The following is an 18,941-nucleotide window of genomic DNA, read 5'->3' as shown; positions in this document are numbered from 1 at the left end:
AAACACTTAGTGAACCCTCTTGAATGATGTTATACGTGTTGGTACATAATATCATTGACTGGTATACTTTGATCCAAATGAATTTTGTTTGTATAATAACAAAAGCCGTAAAATGATTGTACTTGTTGTTACGCTGTCTGTCATTCTGTACTAAGGGGATCAAACAAGGACTGGTCGGATCAGAGTCAGTGTAATAAGTGCGGTATCCATGCTAAACTGTGGCATGGTATCTCGGTGGACTAGCATTTTAAAGCCGGCATAAGTCCAAGAACACACATATACACACATACGTCGCATACAAGCACACACACACACACGCACGCACGCACGCACGCACGCACGCATGCACGCGCGGTGGTTGTTTAACGCCGCACACAGCAATATTCCAGCTATATAACGGCGGTCTGTAAATAATAGAGTCCGGACAAGACAAGCCAGTGGTTGATATCATGATCATCGATCCGAGCAATTGGGATCGATGACGTGCTTCAACCAAGTCAGCGAGCTTAACCACCCGATCCCGTTAATCGCCTTTTGCGACAAGTGCATGCACGTCACTGCATAAATAAGTGCAACAGTCTTAAATGCTACGCTAAACCCCATTTCACCCCAACTTATTTAGATAATTTCTTTTTGAATTTCGCGGTACAATCGAGCTACGAAGAGCGTCATACGACTCTTGCTCAAAGGCTGTTTGATCAATGTTACAACATTCAAGGCTTTCAATTATGGTATGCATGTGGAGGACATGTCCAAATTTGACGCATCAGTGAATATACCATTTGATTATATTCCCTATGTTAACTTGTCACACATGTTACCCCTTTCTTAGGTGAACAAACTATTTGCCTGTGTGTTTGTGATTGGTGCCACCGATGGGACGGACACTATTACACTCATCTTTTCACGAAAACCGGGTATCATCACTATTTGATAATGATTCATAAATACATGCTTATAATTAATATAAGTCGGGATCGTACAATGGATATTCAAGGTAATGATTGAAAGGGCCTTATCGCCGCTGTTTTATACCATATTTTCACATCTGTAATGTTATCTGAATTAGTATTGGGACATTGTAGATCATGTGTTATTTGCTATCCTGACAAGAAGTGTATTGTTCGTATATGTGATATTCTATCAATAGAACCCAAATGCAAATAAAATACTTTCGATTTTATCCATGATAGTCTAGCGTGTTTTATCGAAAAAGCTGCTGTACATATTTCATGTCATGTCGAGGGTACACGCTTCGTCTTCCAACAGGAAATAACTCCGGAGTGTTTATGATCAGTGAGAAGTATTTTAAACAAGCAGTTATATAATAACGTGGCAGATGATTGCAAAGGAAAAAATCTTTTCTAGACCAATAGGTCAAAGAAAGAAATTGACAGGTGAACGTCAAATTGATGGAAATATAAATTTGATCGCTGAACATTCAATTTGTTGTTTGATCGTGTGATTTGTCACATAAAGGGTCTTCAGCCTCAAAGTATAGGATTTCAGTTTCGTTCATTCTATTCATTTTCAGAAAATTTTGATCATTTCACTTCACATCGCTGTTACATTTGCATCTGTGTATATTTGTAAAGACCAAGTCTCACACAAGAGGGTTTATGTTTACTTCTTACTTCTTACTAAAACTATGATCGCTGTTACATTTCCCTTTGCCTCGTATACTTGTGAAGACGAAGTCGCAACCTGGACTGTTTACAATTGATATCTTGTTTCTTATGACAGGCGCAAAGTTTTCTGAAACATACCCCTCATATCCCCAGAGCAAAAGAGGTTGGACTTCAGTAGGTCTGCGCATGGTAATTGTACATATTCCTTATTTATGTTAAGTGTATTGATACTGCATGTGTTATGATTAGAAAACCTTTAACACTGTTAATTGGTAGTTAATCAATATGAGCTTCAACGTTCAGTATATTTATTGATGTCCAATATTGCCTGTGTAATGAGAAACAGAATATCCTCTCGCCTGCTCCATTAGTCATAGAACGGTTGTCATGGTCTGGGCTAGGATTACCATCCAAATAGTACTACCAAAACGATTTATTGGACTTGTCGTGGGGGCTTATTTCAGTGCTTGTTGGTTTAGTAGGAGGTTATGTTTATTTGTCAATTCGTAATAGAAACAATTTGTGACATCGTTTTCTTTGATCTGCTTGTGAAAACGTATTGTTTGTTTGTATGTGTTTGTTGTTTCACGCCACACACAGCAATATGCCAGCTAGATGACGGCGCTCTTTAAAAAATTCGAGTCTGGACCAGAAAATGCATTGATTGAGATCATGAGCCTCCATCAACGCAATCGGGATACGATGAAATGCATCAAACAAGTGGGCGACCCTGACCACCCGATCCCGTTTGTCGCCTCTTACGACAAGCATGGGTTTCTTGAGACCAATTCTAATCCAGATCTTCACGGATCAAAAACGTATTGTTACCTAATATATTATGACTCACATTATCGAGAGTTGTTTCAAATCAACAGAGTATTCAAATCATAACCCGTCATTTTTTTATCTTTCTTCAACTTACAAAAATTAATACTATGCACATATGTTGGGTGTATGTTGTGTGTATGCTCCGTATGTAGTAGACCAGACTTCAAGATACAGTCCTGGTCTGAAAGCAAAAATCGCGTTAATAATAAGAAAGACACAAAAATATTACTTAGGTACTTAATCTATGTAATCGACGGCCTCATATACCCGTCGGCTGAGATGAAAATGTTTATGCAAAGCCATTCTACTCCTAAAAGGAAACTTTGAGCTGAGAATTTTGGCTTTGAACAGTATTTCAGTCATATCGTGGCGTGTTAACTTGCTGTGGGGGGGAATCCTGAAGTGATGCAGGTCTTAGACGTTTACAATGATGTTGAGTGTGACGAGGTTCACATTGAGGGACTATCCCAGTGTATTGTTATGGATTATGTATGCCAAAAGATTAATTCCCTTGGGCTTTTAGTTATCTTTTTAGGCGGTAACAAAATAACCACCTATATTGTATATATAAACTCTGCACCACATCATGGTGATATTATTATTGATGTTAGTTTTAACACTAAACAGGGGATTAAAGTCTGTTAGCAAACACAATTAATAGCCGCTTGGGATGAAAGATTCCTCGATAGTGTCCACTATTACGTCCGTGCCTATCTATAAAAACTTACTGCTGACTCTACTCTAGGAGGAGTCTCTCCCAAGTTGAAGAGGTGAAAAGTATCTGCGAGACTGGTCTCCAGCCACGAAGTGCATGCATTCGCACCCCACTGATCCGACATCACAGGGAGGCACGTTTGGATTGGGCTGAAGATCACGTCAATTGGACAGATCAGGACGAGGCTCCAGTACTGTTCACTGACCGCCGTGTCCCAGTGTGACGTAGACAAACATTTCAGGTATCCAACGAAGCCGAACTTGACCGCTTTTGATGGAGCTCAATCATGATTTGGGTTGGGATCAGTAGAGCTTTAAGAGCCGGTCTAAATTTCCTACAGGGGGCACGAAGACAGGTGTACGCTACAGGGATGACAAACAGCATGTGTATGTGAGGCCGTATGTTGCTGAAGTCAGATCGGACTTCATCTCCATGGACGATTACGCACAACTTCATTGTGCCAGGGTCGTTGATGTCTAATTAGAGCAGGAGACCATTGTCCGCATGGAGCGACCATTGTTCGCATGGAGTGGCCAGAAGGTCACCAGACCTCAACCCTATCTAATACATGTGGAACAAGATGCAGATCGCCCTCTCACGACGCCCCGTCCTTCACGGCAACTCTACAGGAACTTGGCAATGCTCTTACAATCTTCCCTTGGCAACCATTCAGACACGTATTGGGAGCATGAGACGATGGCGCCAGGCTGTGATCGCATTACGTATGCGATACTGAAAATTGTTTCTTGGGACAATGAATTTGTTTTCGCGATTTTTGACGTTTCAGATTTGGCCAGATACTCTATACTTTGACTGGTGATGGGACTGATTCATGGTCTTGTGTTGCTTGTTGGTATTTTGTTGCACATGACAACGGACTTTTCATGCATTAACATCCGGAGTGGAAAAACTGAGTTGATTTCACGATCACCATATATTGACAATAAACAAATGGAATTTGTTTTGGTTACGTTCCCCCGGAGACATGGGTTGAAAAGCTGTGAGTAAGTGAGTTAAAAGTTATAAAAGACCTGCCGACAGTAAAACAGTAAGGTTAGGATTTATACCATCACTTTGGTCAACAGACGTTGTATGTTTTGCCAAACAATGTTAAAAAAAAAGAAGTACAATCAATACATTAAAACACTAGTTGATATTATACATTCCATATAGATGGACTCAAAAGCCACTGTCAGAGGGACAATAGTTTTACACTACTTGAACCCCCTGAGTGGCACAGCCTTCAATAATCTTAGTTCTTGGTAACATCACACTAATTTAAAAGCTTCAAAATTCAAAACTTATCAAATAATTCTGTTTCTTTTAAAAAATCGAGAATTAAATGATCATTGACAAAAGATCCTTTAAATAAGTTGAATGATCGTAATGGGTGTCCCTTGTGAGAGAAAAGTCTATACAGTCAAGCAAAATATACTTGACTGTAATTCTCTCATCTCAAGGGACACAAAACGGAGAATCATCACCTTTCAATAAATATTCATTGGTGTAGCGACTGTGGCAAATGCGACATCGTCACAGAAGAACTTCTTCATATCTGGACTGGCAGCCCAAGGAGATGTAACCTAGTTTGGGTTTAAATTTATGAAGTTTTATGAAACTACGAATATATTCCTTGATGAATTGTTAAAATTCACTGTAGGGAATGGAAAGATGAGACATTGATTTATCAAGAGCTGCTTCAACTCGTGTGTTACCAGTGATACCAACATGACTAGGCAACCAACAAAGAACGATATCGTATAAGCCAGTAGAAAGATTATTGTAAAGTTCTAAAATATCAAGAAATAACGGATGATTCAAGTTGTCAGTCTTGTCAAGTTGAAATGCCTGCAGGTATGATAAAGAGTCGGAGAAAAGGATGAAGTGAAAACATGCAGATTGTTTCTGAATATATGTCAAGGCTGTTTGAATAACCTCAACTTCAGCAGTAAATATTGAGCTGTTATCCGGTAATCTAGAAGAAATAGTTTTTGAATCAATGATGGTGGCACTGGCAAATTTGCCGCCATCATTAGAACCATTTGTGAAGATTGAGCGGTGAGAATTGTATTTAGAGCGTAACTGGACATATTCTTGCTAAACGACTAACTGGTTTGTGTCATTTTTTTAAAATTAGTAAGTCTATTTTTGGTTTGACTAACTGACAAGGAGGCATAGATAGTAAGCAGTAGGGTGCAATTAAATATCAAGGTCAATATGAGTTGCTGTAAAATGTGGTTGTTATTCAATCCTCACAGGTGGAACCAGCTATGGTTTAGTTTAGAATAATAGGGAGGATTAAAAATGCAATCATATGCTGGATTTGTCTGGTTTGATTTTAATGTTGTGATATATTGTAATGCAAGTTTTATATGACGTTTCAACCGAGGCTCATCAGCCTCTACATACAGACTACGGGAGAGGTCCTGAAAGTTCCAAAACAGAGCCTCAAGCCCTGATGATGAATGGAATCTAGTTTCTGTAAGTTACTTTTACAGGCTCCACCATAAATGATGGAACCTTAATCCAATTTCGAGCGGATGATGTTGAGATATTTGATATGTGGCAAGAGTGTCAGGTGGCGTCCGATAATAAACCCCAAGAACTTGGTCTCCTCAACAACTTTGATGGGTGTGTCAGATCGAAATAGTTCTTGGTCTTTGTGCTGTCTATATTTTTCTGCAGAAGTGTATAGTATAGTTGTTGTTTTAGAAAATTTGAAGCCGTTGGCAAGCAACCATTTGGGGATTTTATTGAGACACAATTCCAGTTGTCTCTCAATAGTGTGCATGTTTTTACTGCGACAAGAAATGTTAAAATCGTCCCCAAACTCCATCAACTGAATCATTCAAAACCTTTGAGATACTGATATCTTGGTACTAAATAGGGTAACAGACAAAATATTGCCTTGTGGGATACCCTGAACCTGATTATAATGGTCAGACAGGGTTGAACTCACTCGGACTTTAAATTGCCCGGCTGATAAAAACTGTGATATAAAATTAGGTAAACGGCCTCTTAAACCAAAATCATGTAAATCATTTAGAATACCATGCTTCCAAGTAGTATCATATACTTTCTCCAGATCGAAAAAGACTTTCGTTACATGTTGTTTGTTTTCAGTGGCATAAACAAAGGATTCGAATCGTACTAAATGACCGATAGTACTTCGATTTTTTCGGCAACCACATTGAATATTTGTTATTAGATTATTGGTTCCCAGATACCAAACTAATCTATTATTCATTCTATTATGCTGGCTTTAATCGCTTCCACAGGTCATCATGGACAGACCATTCAACTTCGTCAAATAGGTTTGTGAGAGATAAATCAAGTGATGAATACGTTCGAGTGGCAGGATGTAAATAGGTGGTTAAATCAAAATCGTAAATTCATAAATTATTGTCAGAAATGAATTCCTCAAGTACCTTCCCTTTATTGTTGGTGTTCACACTTCTCCATAGAGGGTTGTGCCCATTCGGATCGCCCATGATTATGCATGGTTTAGGGAGCTGATCAAATAGATTTTGAAGATCAGATTGTCGAAGTGTAGAGAACGGAGAAATGTATAATGAGCACAGAGTAAATACTACGTGCAAAGTTAAACAAGCAGCAACATCATGCAGATCACACGATCCTGTTAGCCGCCTCTTACGACAAGCATAGTCACCTTTTACGGCCAACATGGGTTGCTGAAGATCTATTCTAACCTGGATCGATAGGCTGATGAACTTGTCTGTTAAGGTGGTGGCAAATGTGTGTCATCAAGTGTGACCTGTGTATCTGTTACCCAAGATATGACTGTTTGAAATTAAATTGATTGTTTTGTAACCTTGAGAGCAGTTGGACCAAGAGAACATGAAGAGGAACATAAGTAATTGCAGCAGAGTTTGTGACAGTAGGATTTTGAGAATGAATGGGGACTATTTATTTTGCTTCAGAAAAAGAAATAGTGTTTGCGTATTTAATTTTGAGGATTTTTTATTGATGTTCAAATTTTGGGCAGGAAATGCTGTTCATCACAGTTGGCACACTTGATCTCATTAGTGCACTCAGGCCTCTCATGAGCCCCACTGCAACGAATGCATGCACTATTGTGAGTGCAGGTCTTGCCACCATGTCCAAACTGGTGGCATTTAAAACATCAAAGTGGGTTAGGTATATATAATTCCACACTGATGTTAAAGTAGCCAGCTTTAACTGATTTGAGGGAAATTAGAAAGTCTAATGGTAAACAGGTATGTATATTTTTTGATGCTTTTGTTGTGTTGTTTTCTATTGAAACGTTTCACAGAAGTAACTCCTTAAGTTTTTAATGCTGCTGTAATTTCTTCTTCTGTCATGTCAGAAAGACACTTTTCTCGGTTTTGAACAATTCCTCTACAGGGGTTCAGAGATTTGTGCACTGAAACAACAACCTGGGTGGTAACAAACTTCTGGAGACTTAGCAGATTGACAAATTGTTGTCTCCGTGCACATTCGATAAAAAGTGAACCATTTTGGAGACCGGTTACATTTTTCACTCTGAATGCCCTTGAAGACAGCAAAATGATTAAGTTTGAGAGGGTTTCCATCAGTTGATGATATAACTATGAACCTTGGCCAAGAATTAGCAACATCTGGAGAGACATCAACATCAGATGACAAAAGAGTCCACATGACGACGTTTTCAATGAACCAAGAGCTTGGTTTTGAGACATGGCGTTATAATTAAATTCGCCACCCCTGATCCCCACCCGCCATCGAGTGTCAACAAGGACGGTGTTGCCGAGCCATCCAACCTGCAATACCAGGGATACGAGGGTGTTACACTCCAGCAAATACAACATAAAAAGCTATATTTGTCTACCAAATAAAATATGGTTCGGCCCATAACAAGAAATTGGGGACATACAGAATTCGGCGATTGAAATCACCTGATTGGCTTAAGACTTTAGGCAAACATCGTCAAAATAATCTTAACATTCAAAGCCTAAAAAGAATATCACCAAGCAAAATAAAGAAACATGTTGTAAGTCCAGGGCTTGACATGACCAGCCAATTGATAGAACCGGGCCCATTCTACCAACCGTGTAGGTGAAGTTACGGTCAAAGTAATGTGTTGGACAAAGGAGCACAGTTCCAGGACCCAGTGCCCTCAACTACCATACTCCCAACCGCCACCGACACATGGGCGCAACCCAAGGCAAACGGCTTGCCCTATATTGTCGCATATTAAGGCAAGCAATGGGGTGCTGAGGACACATTCTACACCGGGTACCCAAGAGGTGGTATCGTTTGAATCAGTTATGTTGTATATATTTAATAACTAACCAACAAGGTACGAATTATTACAGAAAATATGTCACGAGTGAATCTAAGGTTAAATAACGAATGTCACAGATGATATTGACATTGTTAACCCAGTTGTTCGGGTTTTCGAAAAATTAACTGTCCCAGGTAATTCTTTAAAATTATAATTATGCTTCTGGCATTTGAAAACAATTTGTCTGGCTCAACATAATATATTGTTGCAAGATGTTTCACAAAATAAATTGGCTAACAGTTTTAATTTAATGTCAATGCTCGGTTCCTAAATTTGTTTCGAACTGCAGGTAAACACTGTAAACGTCATACACGCCACATTGAAGTTCCACAAGAATGTTCCGGCTGTAGTTTGAATGTGAAGGATTAATCACCGAGGCTCTTAAAAGTGCAAGGACATCTCCATTCTTGGTTTATTTTCACACGCTAAATGTTCAGAGGAGTTTTTTTTATATTTAAAAAGGGAAAGCACATATTCAGCAATGATATATATTTTTTATCATTCTGTAGAGAATTTGAGACAAGATGTTCGCACAGAGCTGCCCCTTGTCAAAACATGTGTCAGCTATTTACTCAGCATACAGCTTTATCGACAGAGATCCAATCTAATGTTTCTTGGTACTTATAAATCGCTCCTTGAAGTCTCACATACTTGTCCTTTCTGACATCTTTTACAGATTGTGCAATAAACCCCACATAATACCCACGTCACATCTCAATCAATATTGAGATATCCCAGTAAATAAAGGCTGTGATTGCAACGCAAGTCATAATCTATTTTGATATCTGAAGTAGGTTTTGTTTGACGAGCTATAAGCATTAGTTTAGACATATCATGACAGGAGACAAAGTCTAAGGTCTTAAGTCTAAGCTCCTACCCTACTATGGGAATAAGAACGAAATACATAAGGTTGTTAATGTAGCTGTATAATTTTATGATAAGGATAAAAATTACTCACAAGAAGTTTGTGTATGTAAGTGTGGAATGTATTTCAAATTTCCATTGGGACATGTAGTGAAAAGAGATGAAAAGTAAAACTTCTTCATGAGTAAATGTTTAGGATTGAGATAGGACCATCAAAGCTTGGTCCTCTGAATATTCACATTGATCATTTCTACATGTACAATTCTCGAAAATCCCTTTGGCAAGATAATTATTAAAACCACTTAGCAGTGCATTGGCAATAAATCAGAATGCCTTTGGTTGTATATTAAACCCTTGCTGGTACTCTATATAAAGTAAAAACAACACTAAATGCAATCAAACGTGTTGACGTGTTACTTTCATTTGTCATCAACTTGATTTAAATGGAATGTTTCAGTGGTAAATAAGCCGCTATGGTATTACCAATGATACCCTACGTTGAAAGTCTGAAATTTCCTTTGTTTCCTATCGTTGGCCACATTTTCAATGACACCATCTGAGACAGACGTTATGATATTGATTTGCTTTTCTTTGGTTCCCATTGAGTACATTTAGCAGACAACCTGGTTGAGCATCCTTATGAAATACCCAGCGGTTATGATAGCCGTTTGATATCAAATATAGTATCTTAAGAGAGACGAATGAAAAGGCCAAGACGTTTCAACCAGGTATTTCATATATGTAGTGATAGAAGATAAAATGAACAGTATTTGGTGAAATTCAATCGAAACCTATCAAGATATCCTGATCTAGCAAGTGGTCTGTAAATACTCGAATCTTAAATCAGTATTCCTGGCAACCATATAGACCAGTTCTTACGAGAGGCGTGGAACTTGGCTGAATCACCAACTTGCTAATAGCAAGCCAACCAATTACTGATCGATTTTTAAAAATCTTTTTTTTCAAACATGACAACAAGCCAACAGTTACGTATATAATTTAAAAATATACTTCTGGGATGGACGGTGCGTAATTGTACATCTTGATTCGAAGCCCATGTAAATGTTGTGAACAAAAACACTTAACTCAAAGACTCCAGTCTTATCAATGGCTTGTAGTTTTACCGCATAACAAGTATGTTAAGCATGCGAACAGCCCCACGGAAATATTAACTCTATTTGTATTATCTGCAGATTTACTGTTCGATAATGATTTTATTTTCACTTTTGAAACAGACTATAAACCATCATTTAGTATTCACTACTTAGCGAGTGTATTTATATCGTGCGTCTTAAAGACCTGCTCTCTACCCGACGTCACCAATGCAATGGGTTCACAGGACATGGAGCCACTGAGGAAATGTGTCTTTCTCGTAATGACTTTTCTAGGAATGCTAAGAACTGGTAAGTGAAGGTTCGATATCATATATATAGTATGACACAATATTATCGCGGTATCGGTAAATCTCGTAATCCAAACCCCCTGTCGACTGTTTACTTATGCAAATCTAAGCACGATATTTGATTGCGTGGTCGAATACACGACTCGTTGCGGTATGTCACGGCTTCTCGTAAGTATACTCGTTAACTTTTTTATGATAGTTTCTGGAATGATTCTGAAGTGGAATTACCCCTACCTCCATTCGATATTGATTCGAAAAAACCCATTTGTTTAGACGAAGCCCCTTGACCCAACCTAAGTCGTATGTACACTGATCATGTATATTCCAAAACAGGAAGTGACGTAAACCACGTAATCGACACGTATCGCACCACAAAATAGCCACACTGCGATAATATAGAGTTGCCCGCCCTTGAGTCGTAAATGAGTGGTATTTGTTTCCTGAGCTCGGTAAAGAAAATCAGCATCGATTAATCCTAATTGTTGTATCATGAAAGTTGCATAAAGATCAGGAAACATTTTGCGTATGACATAGTTAATGTGTTAGTAAACATTTGCCATTACGATCCATTATAAATTAACTACCACGATAATATGGCGTACCATCCTACATTGAATAATCTTTTAATACGAATTTAGGATAGATATCAATACAGGCTTGACAGATGATGGTATTTTTATCAAGCGAGACAAATTCTATCTTCAATGGCACTTCAACTTTCAAATATTACTTGAAGATATTTTGAGACGGAGTCAATGGGTGTTTGAAGACATGTTGTAGCAATTCTCAGCAATAGGTTGTAAACATAGTTCCACCATGATAATGTAACATAAGTTTCTGTCAAACGTATGTCCTTATCAGGACAGAAGGTGAGGTGAAATTGGGTTTAACGTCGCTTCCAAGATTATTGCACTTATATAGCAACGTGTATGCACGTGTGTGTGTGTGTGTGTGGCTGCTTGTACTAGTCTGGACTGATGCCGATTTATAGTGCTAGCCCACTTAGATACCATGTCGCAGTTTAATATGGATACCCCACTCAGACACAGTACACTGACTCCGAGCCGACCAGTCCTTGTTTTAGCCCCTTAATGCCGAGCGCCAGACAACAAGTACCATCTTTTAACGTCTTTTGGTATGACGCGGCCGGGGATCGAACCCCGGACCTTCCGCTCTCCGGGCGGACGCTCTACCACTAGACCACGGAGGCGGTTCATTACAGAAGGTGCATTTTACGTAATGACATATGTTCTTTATGTGAATGAAAGATGAAGTGTGGATAAGGCACTTATTAGATACGGAAATATTTGAAACTTCGAAATAATGAACATCTAGCAAACGTTTTCGGCTTACAAGATTGCCACCTTCTAAAATGTGGGTAAAACTAATTCTCAAAATGACTAATTTGAGCTTCAAGAGTGAATCCACCTATCAGGGATCTGCGTGACCCAAGATACTTTTTTACCATTGATTGCTTGTACACTTCCTGAATTTATAAAGAGCTCCTAATGTAGCAGCATAAAGGTGAAATCCAAAACTAAAGGACGATGATATTAACATGAACTCGCCCACTGAACGTGATTCACCAGTGGTTTGTATTAGATATTGTTACAATTTGTAATAAATTCGAAAGTATTATTCCTTTTTACCCTGATGTTTCTTTCTGACTGCACGTTCAGTTTAATGTTTTATACCACCGGCAGCTCTATGTGCAAAAAAATGTACTGTTACTGTATATAGTTTATTCAACATGGTGTCAATACCAAACATTCAACGTTGTGCCAATACCTAACATCCCACATGGTGTCATTACTGTCATAGCGACCGATTTGGGACAACCTTTGTCTGAATGAAAAAGCGTCAACCCCCTTGTAGCTATAAAATATATATGTCTAGAATTTTAATTGCCATTACTTATAAGAAGTAAATCCCAATTATAAACCCCATTGTATTGTACAGTCATTGTCAGCCATCCTGAACGAGCTGTGTACTATGTGACTTGTTATGTATTGTTCTATATATTTATGACTTAATCGATGTCAGATGACTTTGGATAGAAAAGCCTTGGTCCAGCGACGAAACAGAGAAGGTCTTACCCTCAGCCTAGCTAGGGTTACGCGAGGTACTCCGGGGCACCAAGACAACAACCACTACCACTAGCTACGATAATAGCGTGAAATGAAGTTACAAACTGTTCTGTGTGGATGCCAATATGTCTCTGGTCTTACCCTCAGCCTAGATAGGGTAAAGCGAGGTACTCAGGGGCACCAAGACAACAACCACTACCACTAGCTACGATAATAGCGTGAAATGAAGTTACAAACTGTTCTGTATGGATGCCAATATGTCTCTGGTCTTACCCTCAGCCTAGCTAGGGTTAGGCGAGGTAATCCGGGGCACCAAGACAACAACCACTATCTCTAGCTACGATACTTGCGTGAAATGAAGTTACAAACTGTTCTGTATGGATGCCAATATGTCTTCACACAATGATTATATAAAAGTCGATTCGTGGAGGTGTTGAGATTATCAGTATTTTACCATTTAATTTTACCTATCGAGACTACTAATTGTCTAGCGTTGTACGGACGTCAACTAGTGGTATTGAGCACATCAAAGATATATTGCCCATTGGTCCATGAGTAGCTACAAGGCATCGATAGTTCGATCAGGCGCTCACAATACCATGCAGGAAATTATGCCCACGTATTGATGGCCCTGATTAGTAACACGGCCACGCATCTGTTTCAGGGAGCAGAGGATTCAGAAAGTTTACCCATAAATCAATACTCCATTATTCAATTATGTATATTTATTTCTTATTAGGGGAGCATTATTACCTTCAGATGATTGATTGTGAATTGTTTCGACATGCCACATCGCCCATTACATTATTTTGTTTAGTGTGTCTCTGAAACCAAACAATACGTTAGTTTGGCGTTTGATATTGATGCTATTCAGTACATGTGTGTACAGAGGCACGGGTGGCCCAGTCGTCTAACGCGCCGCGATTCGCTGTGCAGAGTTGCGTCACTTGGACACGCCAGAAACCTATGATTGTGGATTCGAATCCCGGTTCAGCCGATAATGTTTCTAGGTTTGTCAGCACCATACCCGTGCTCGTGGGTTTCACCGAAGAGGTAAACAGCTGAGACATGCATCACTTCGGGCTTTCCTCCAACATTAAGCTGACACGCCGCGATATAACTGTAATACTGTTATAAGCGGCGTTAAACCCAACTCACTCACTCACACACATGCATACCATACATCTGTCATCTTACCTTAGACATTAAAGTTCAAGTCTCATGGATTTAGGTACAACTTTGCAGAACTGGATAGATCGTAACATCGTTTCTGCAAATATCGTATTCAAAACATCGAGAGGTACATTAATTTGCACCTTAATCCTGCCTATCGATTTCAAAGACTGAAACGAAAATACAGCCGAGGCGGAGACTTTATACATAGAGGCTCCACATATGGTCACTGTTGGATGAGATATCCTCCAAACTCACACGCTTGATCACACAACCAGCATGCCCTCCGTTCGCGTTCATAGTCGGTTGAATACGTTTCGTAAACTCAACATAGCTTTTTACGGATTTTGATATTTCATTCCAAAACGAAAATAGCGCACAGGAGTCGATAAAAAATGACACCGGAGTTCAAACGTGTGCCCGGTGTTTGACGTGCTAAAAATTTCAACGATTGGGCCGGCGTACTGCTACCGCCTCTGATTTGTTAATGCCATTATGGGCCGTTTTCTGTCTGCTCATTTGTTTGATTACCGTGTCCACAACTTATGTCGACTTATATCTTATTACTAACAACATTAGAAGTTGTTTTCAGTTGTCTACTCAGGAGTTTAATTTCTAATATTTTTTTAGAAACCATGTCCCATTGTCACGCAGTATGCGCGAAGTTGAAAAGCATGGTGCAAGGACCAGATGAATTTATGACACCAACTTTCGAAGTAATTTGTGATCATGACCAGTAACAAGATTCTGTAGAATTTCATTTCTCCAAAATGTGTCCCCATTGAGAAGCGAACGGAAAGACGGACGGACGAACTCCGTTCCCATATCCCATGCAACACTTTGGGGTGGGCTATAATCATTTATAAGCAGACGTCAAAGGTGGCGTTAAACAACCTCCTTTAAGACGGAGACCAAGCCAACATAACTTGTGTTTACATTCACAGTAGATGGCTTCAAGAACGTAGCTTTAGGCAAGCCAGCGTCAATGAACGAATATCGAGAGGGAAACCCACCATCGGCAGCAGTGGATGGGGACAACACAACGTTCATCCATCCTCCCAATGGGCCATTGGCTCCTATCAGTTGGTGGGAGGTGGACCTCCTCGGCACCTACTATATCGTCAGCGTCAGTATCACAAACCGAGAGTGTTGTGGTGAGTAGCTTTGGAACCCTACAACAGACTCTTTCAAACACAAGAAGTGACTGCATGTTATCATCTTGGGAGATCTCAGAAGCACATACTCGTAACTCAAATTCTGTCTTTTCTTCAGTGAATCTCATCAACACCATCAATGAAATTCAATTATTATCTTTAATGATAACAGTTCATTTTGCCATTGTATATATCTAGGGATTTATAACAATTTGTTGGAAACGAGTTTGAACATCTAGAGTATATACATTCAAGATAATACAGACCAAAAATACCATTGGTCTTCAATTCATTCCAGATACTCGACTTGGGAACTTTACAATTGACCTAATTTCTGACGACCTGTCCGCCAGCCCGACCACCCGACTGTGTCACTTCTACCCAGGGAGCATTGGAAAGTATGTCACTGAGGTCATTGCTTGTGATGACCTGCTGACCGCACAAAAGGTCAGGGTCACTAAGAAGGGTCATCTTGACTTCAGTGAGGTTTCCATCAAGGCCCTGCCTGCATGTGGAGGTTAGGACGTATATCTGTTTTTTTATTACATCAACTCAATAAATAACCAAAATATTCCCAAGAATTTAAACCTAAAAAAATAAGAAAAGTGTCATTTACTTTCACTTCTACATAGGATGGTATGGGGGGATGGGGGTGGGAGGTTGAGGGGGGGTAGCCATTTGGTTAAAGTGTTCGCTCGTCATGCTGAAACGGGGTTTAACGCCGCGTTTAACATTATCGCTCATATATAGCGACGTACAAGCACGTGGGTGGGTGTGTGTGTGTGTGTGGCTACTTCATATACAGTGCTAGCCCATGAGTGTATGGCTTATTGTACTAGTCCGGACTTTTGCTGCTTTTAAAGTGCTAGCCAACTGAGATGCAATGCCACACCCAGACACATTACAGTGACTCCAACCAGTCCAGTATTATCACATTAATGCCGAACGCCAGGCAGGGTAACAACAAGTGTCATCTTTTAACTTCATGTGGTATCGGGTGGCCCAGAGGCCGAAGTAAGAACCGTCCGCTCACCGACACTCTATCCACTAGACGACGGATGATATTCTTGCCCAATGCACCGCAGTCATGAGGTGTTGTGCTAGAATCCTCTGATATGTTCGAGTCCCAGCTCCACCATGAATATGATCCTTGATATCTTAACACCAGACCTGTCTTTAACTGAAGTAGTTGACATCAACGACGTGCATCATTTCGGGTTTTCCTCTCACATCAAACTGAAATGCTCACTAGAATACTGTTCAAAGCAGTTTTATGTTGAATGTCAAAACCCTGGACCACCCTAAGATGCCCATACCTACTCGTGGGTAGTCAGGTTAGTAGACTTGAAGTGACGTCTTCGTAAGAGAGTGGAATTTTCTTATTTTATTGATTCCATGCTGAATAAAATCATTTTAATGAATATAATTAACTCAGTATTGAGAGAATACACTCTTCAAAAAAAGAAACGCACAGGTAGTTTTTTAGTAAATGTATTATACCTAATAAGGTCGATATATTTAATTTAATATCATAGATACAAATATGAAATATTGGAGCTTCATAGTCACTTGTTGTCGTTGTACAAAGGCATTGAAAACTGTTCATTGTCATGTCACATAAGCCCACAAGGCAGCAATCTCGGCTCTGCATCTCCCTCGGCACTGACTGAATAAGTGTACGAGTTCTGTCCTGTGGAATTCTGCGCCATTCTGCTTGTAACGCGTTGGCCAGTTGTGAGAGTGTCGGCGGCGTGTTCTGACGTTGACGTACACGTCGCTCGAGTTCATTCCAGAGGTGTTCGATTGGGTTGAGATCTGGAGATCTGGCGGTCAATGATTGGAAGAAGGTGAGATTGAAGAATTTGATTCATGCAGCGATTGGCGGTCAAATTTCCCTGAACCACAACCAAGTCAGATCTCGTGGTGTAGGATATGCCCCCCCCCCCCCCCCCCCCCCCCCCCACACACACACACCATGACACTACCGCCACCGAATTTGTCAATGTACACAATATGGGGTAAAACGTTCATTACGACGACGATATACTACACGTTGTCTTCCATCTCGGGGGGCACGGGTGGCCCAGTCGTCTAAGGCGCCGCGATTCGCTGTGCAGAGTCGCGTCCCTTGGCACGCCAGAAACCTATGATTGCGGGTTCGAATCCCGGTTCGCCCCGATTATGTTTCTAGGTTTGTCAGCACCATACCCGTGCTCGTGGGTTTCACCGAAGTGGTAAACGTCTGAGACCTGCATCACTTCGGGCTTTCCTCCCACATTAAGCTGACACGCCGTGATATAACTGGAATACTGTTAAAAGCGGCGTTAAACCCAACTCACTCACTCACTCACTCTTCCATCTCGCCGGTGAAGAAGAAATCGTGATTCATCGCTAAACCACACTCGTCTCCAGTTTTCTCAAATTCCAAGTTTGTAAGATGTGGCACCAACGCATCCTCTTTGGATACGTCCTATGGCGATGTTCCTATCGGCAGCGCCGAGGCTCGGCATTTTCGAACTTGACAATTGAATGACAAATTATTGGCTTATGCTTGCCTTTTTATAGCCACAACCACGAGTTACGAATGCCATAACTTGCACGTGCATTTTGCTTTACTGTTTTCCTCCATGACAATTTTTTAACAAGTGTGAAAACAATGCCGTTTAAGACATTGCAAATCGAAAATGGCTGCGTTTTGACGCACCGTTTGTCCAATATATGGCCACCAACATTTTCCAATAACATATATCCAATTTATATACTGGATTTCTTTAGTAGTCAGGTTAAATTAACTACATACTACCTGCCTTTCCTTTTTTGAAGAGTGTATATTATTCTGCTATGCGTAAGGAAAATTAATCTTTCTTTGATAAATCTAAATACTTTAGAAACAATAATGCAACTTTAATGATGATTTTGTGTTAATATGAACTTTCGTGTCGTTTTACATGCATTGAATAGAAAAGGGACAATCAGGATTTGTAAGGCCAAGAAACACTTGTTAAACTCTCATAGTTGTGTGTTAAGGACATACACATGGCTTTGTATTTATATCTAAGGTTGCATGTTATGTGTTTTATTCTTGAATGCAAATGGCTAACCAGAAATGTGGTAACCTGGTTGACTCAGGTCACATGAAGTTAAATAATCGAACGCACAGAGTCTTGAATCAAATTCGCTCACTCGCTCTCTTCCAGGTTTGCAGTTTACATTGAACCCTGGCATCCGAAGACTGGACACTGCCTTGCGTCAGCTAGTTGTGGATTATACACCAATGTGTGCAATACACTGTCGAGAGGAAATTGACTGCGACGCCTTCCAAACACTGACGTCAGCAACCAATGTGACGTGTCAACTTCTCGTTGGTCAAAATGGGAATACCGTCACTGATAACAATTGGAAATACTATTATTTGGCTGAATGACAATACAGCTTTCATGTTAGGGCACGTTCACGTTTGTGTTTAGATATTCCCTTGGTTTAATTTATGTGTAATGTATTCTGTAATTTAGGTCGTCAGTTTTAAGCTTCAAACTTTCTTGTCAATCGCCCTATTTGTCTTCTTAAACCTCATCCATTATCCTTCCTAATCTGTGCCAGTTAATTGTCATGTCTACCTCTTTAAGTTTGTGTAACTGTATAGCATATGTAACTTCATGTAGTTATGGGGGCGGTCGGGTAGTCTAGTGGTTAAAGCGTTAGCTCGTCACGCCGAAGACCCGGGTTCGATTCCCGACATTGGTACAATGTGTGAAGCCCATTTCTGGTGTCCCCCGCCGTGATAT

The 18,941-nt window shown here is 40.0% G+C and overlaps 1 protein-coding gene across 1 annotated transcript; it reads left to right on the top strand.

Annotated features, from left to right (window-relative positions):
• Window positions 1-10,650: 10,650 nt before the first annotated feature.
• On the top strand, window positions 10,651-18,941 carry LOC124142605. The gene is made up of 4 exons (XM_046511179.2): window positions 10,651-10,743; window positions 14,947-15,156; window positions 15,455-15,673; window positions 18,354-18,941. Exons 1-4 carry the CDS (start codon window positions 10,668-10,670, stop codon window positions 18,578-18,580), a joined length of 732 nt encoding a protein of 243 aa, XP_046367135.2. The 5' UTR covers window positions 10,651-10,667; the 3' UTR covers window positions 18,581-18,941.

The sequence above is a fragment of the Haliotis rufescens genome, unplaced genomic scaffold (assembly GCF_023055435.1).
Source record: "Haliotis rufescens isolate VD_foot unplaced genomic scaffold, xgHalRufe1.0.p SCAF_19, whole genome shotgun sequence".
NCBI classification, from domain to species: Eukaryota; Metazoa; Mollusca; class Gastropoda; order Lepetellida; family Haliotidae; genus Haliotis; species Haliotis rufescens.
Note: the sequence above shows the minus strand (reverse complement) of the source record. Positions and strands in the feature narration are given on the sequence as shown.

Excerpts from the sequence above, each read along its gene's own strand:
- LOC124142605 (XM_046511179.2), top strand. The coding sequence starts at position 10,668 with ATGGGTTCACAGGACATGGAGCCACTGAGGAAATGTGTCTTTCTCGTA. Across the intron at positions 10,744-14,946 it reads TCTAGGAATGCTAAGAACTG|TAGATGGCTTCAAGAACGTA; the intron begins GTAAGTGAAGGT and ends TTACATTCACAG. Across the intron at positions 15,674-18,353 it reads GGCCCTGCCTGCATGTGGAG|GTTTGCAGTTTACATTGAAC; the intron begins GTTAGGACGTAT and ends GCTCTCTTCCAG.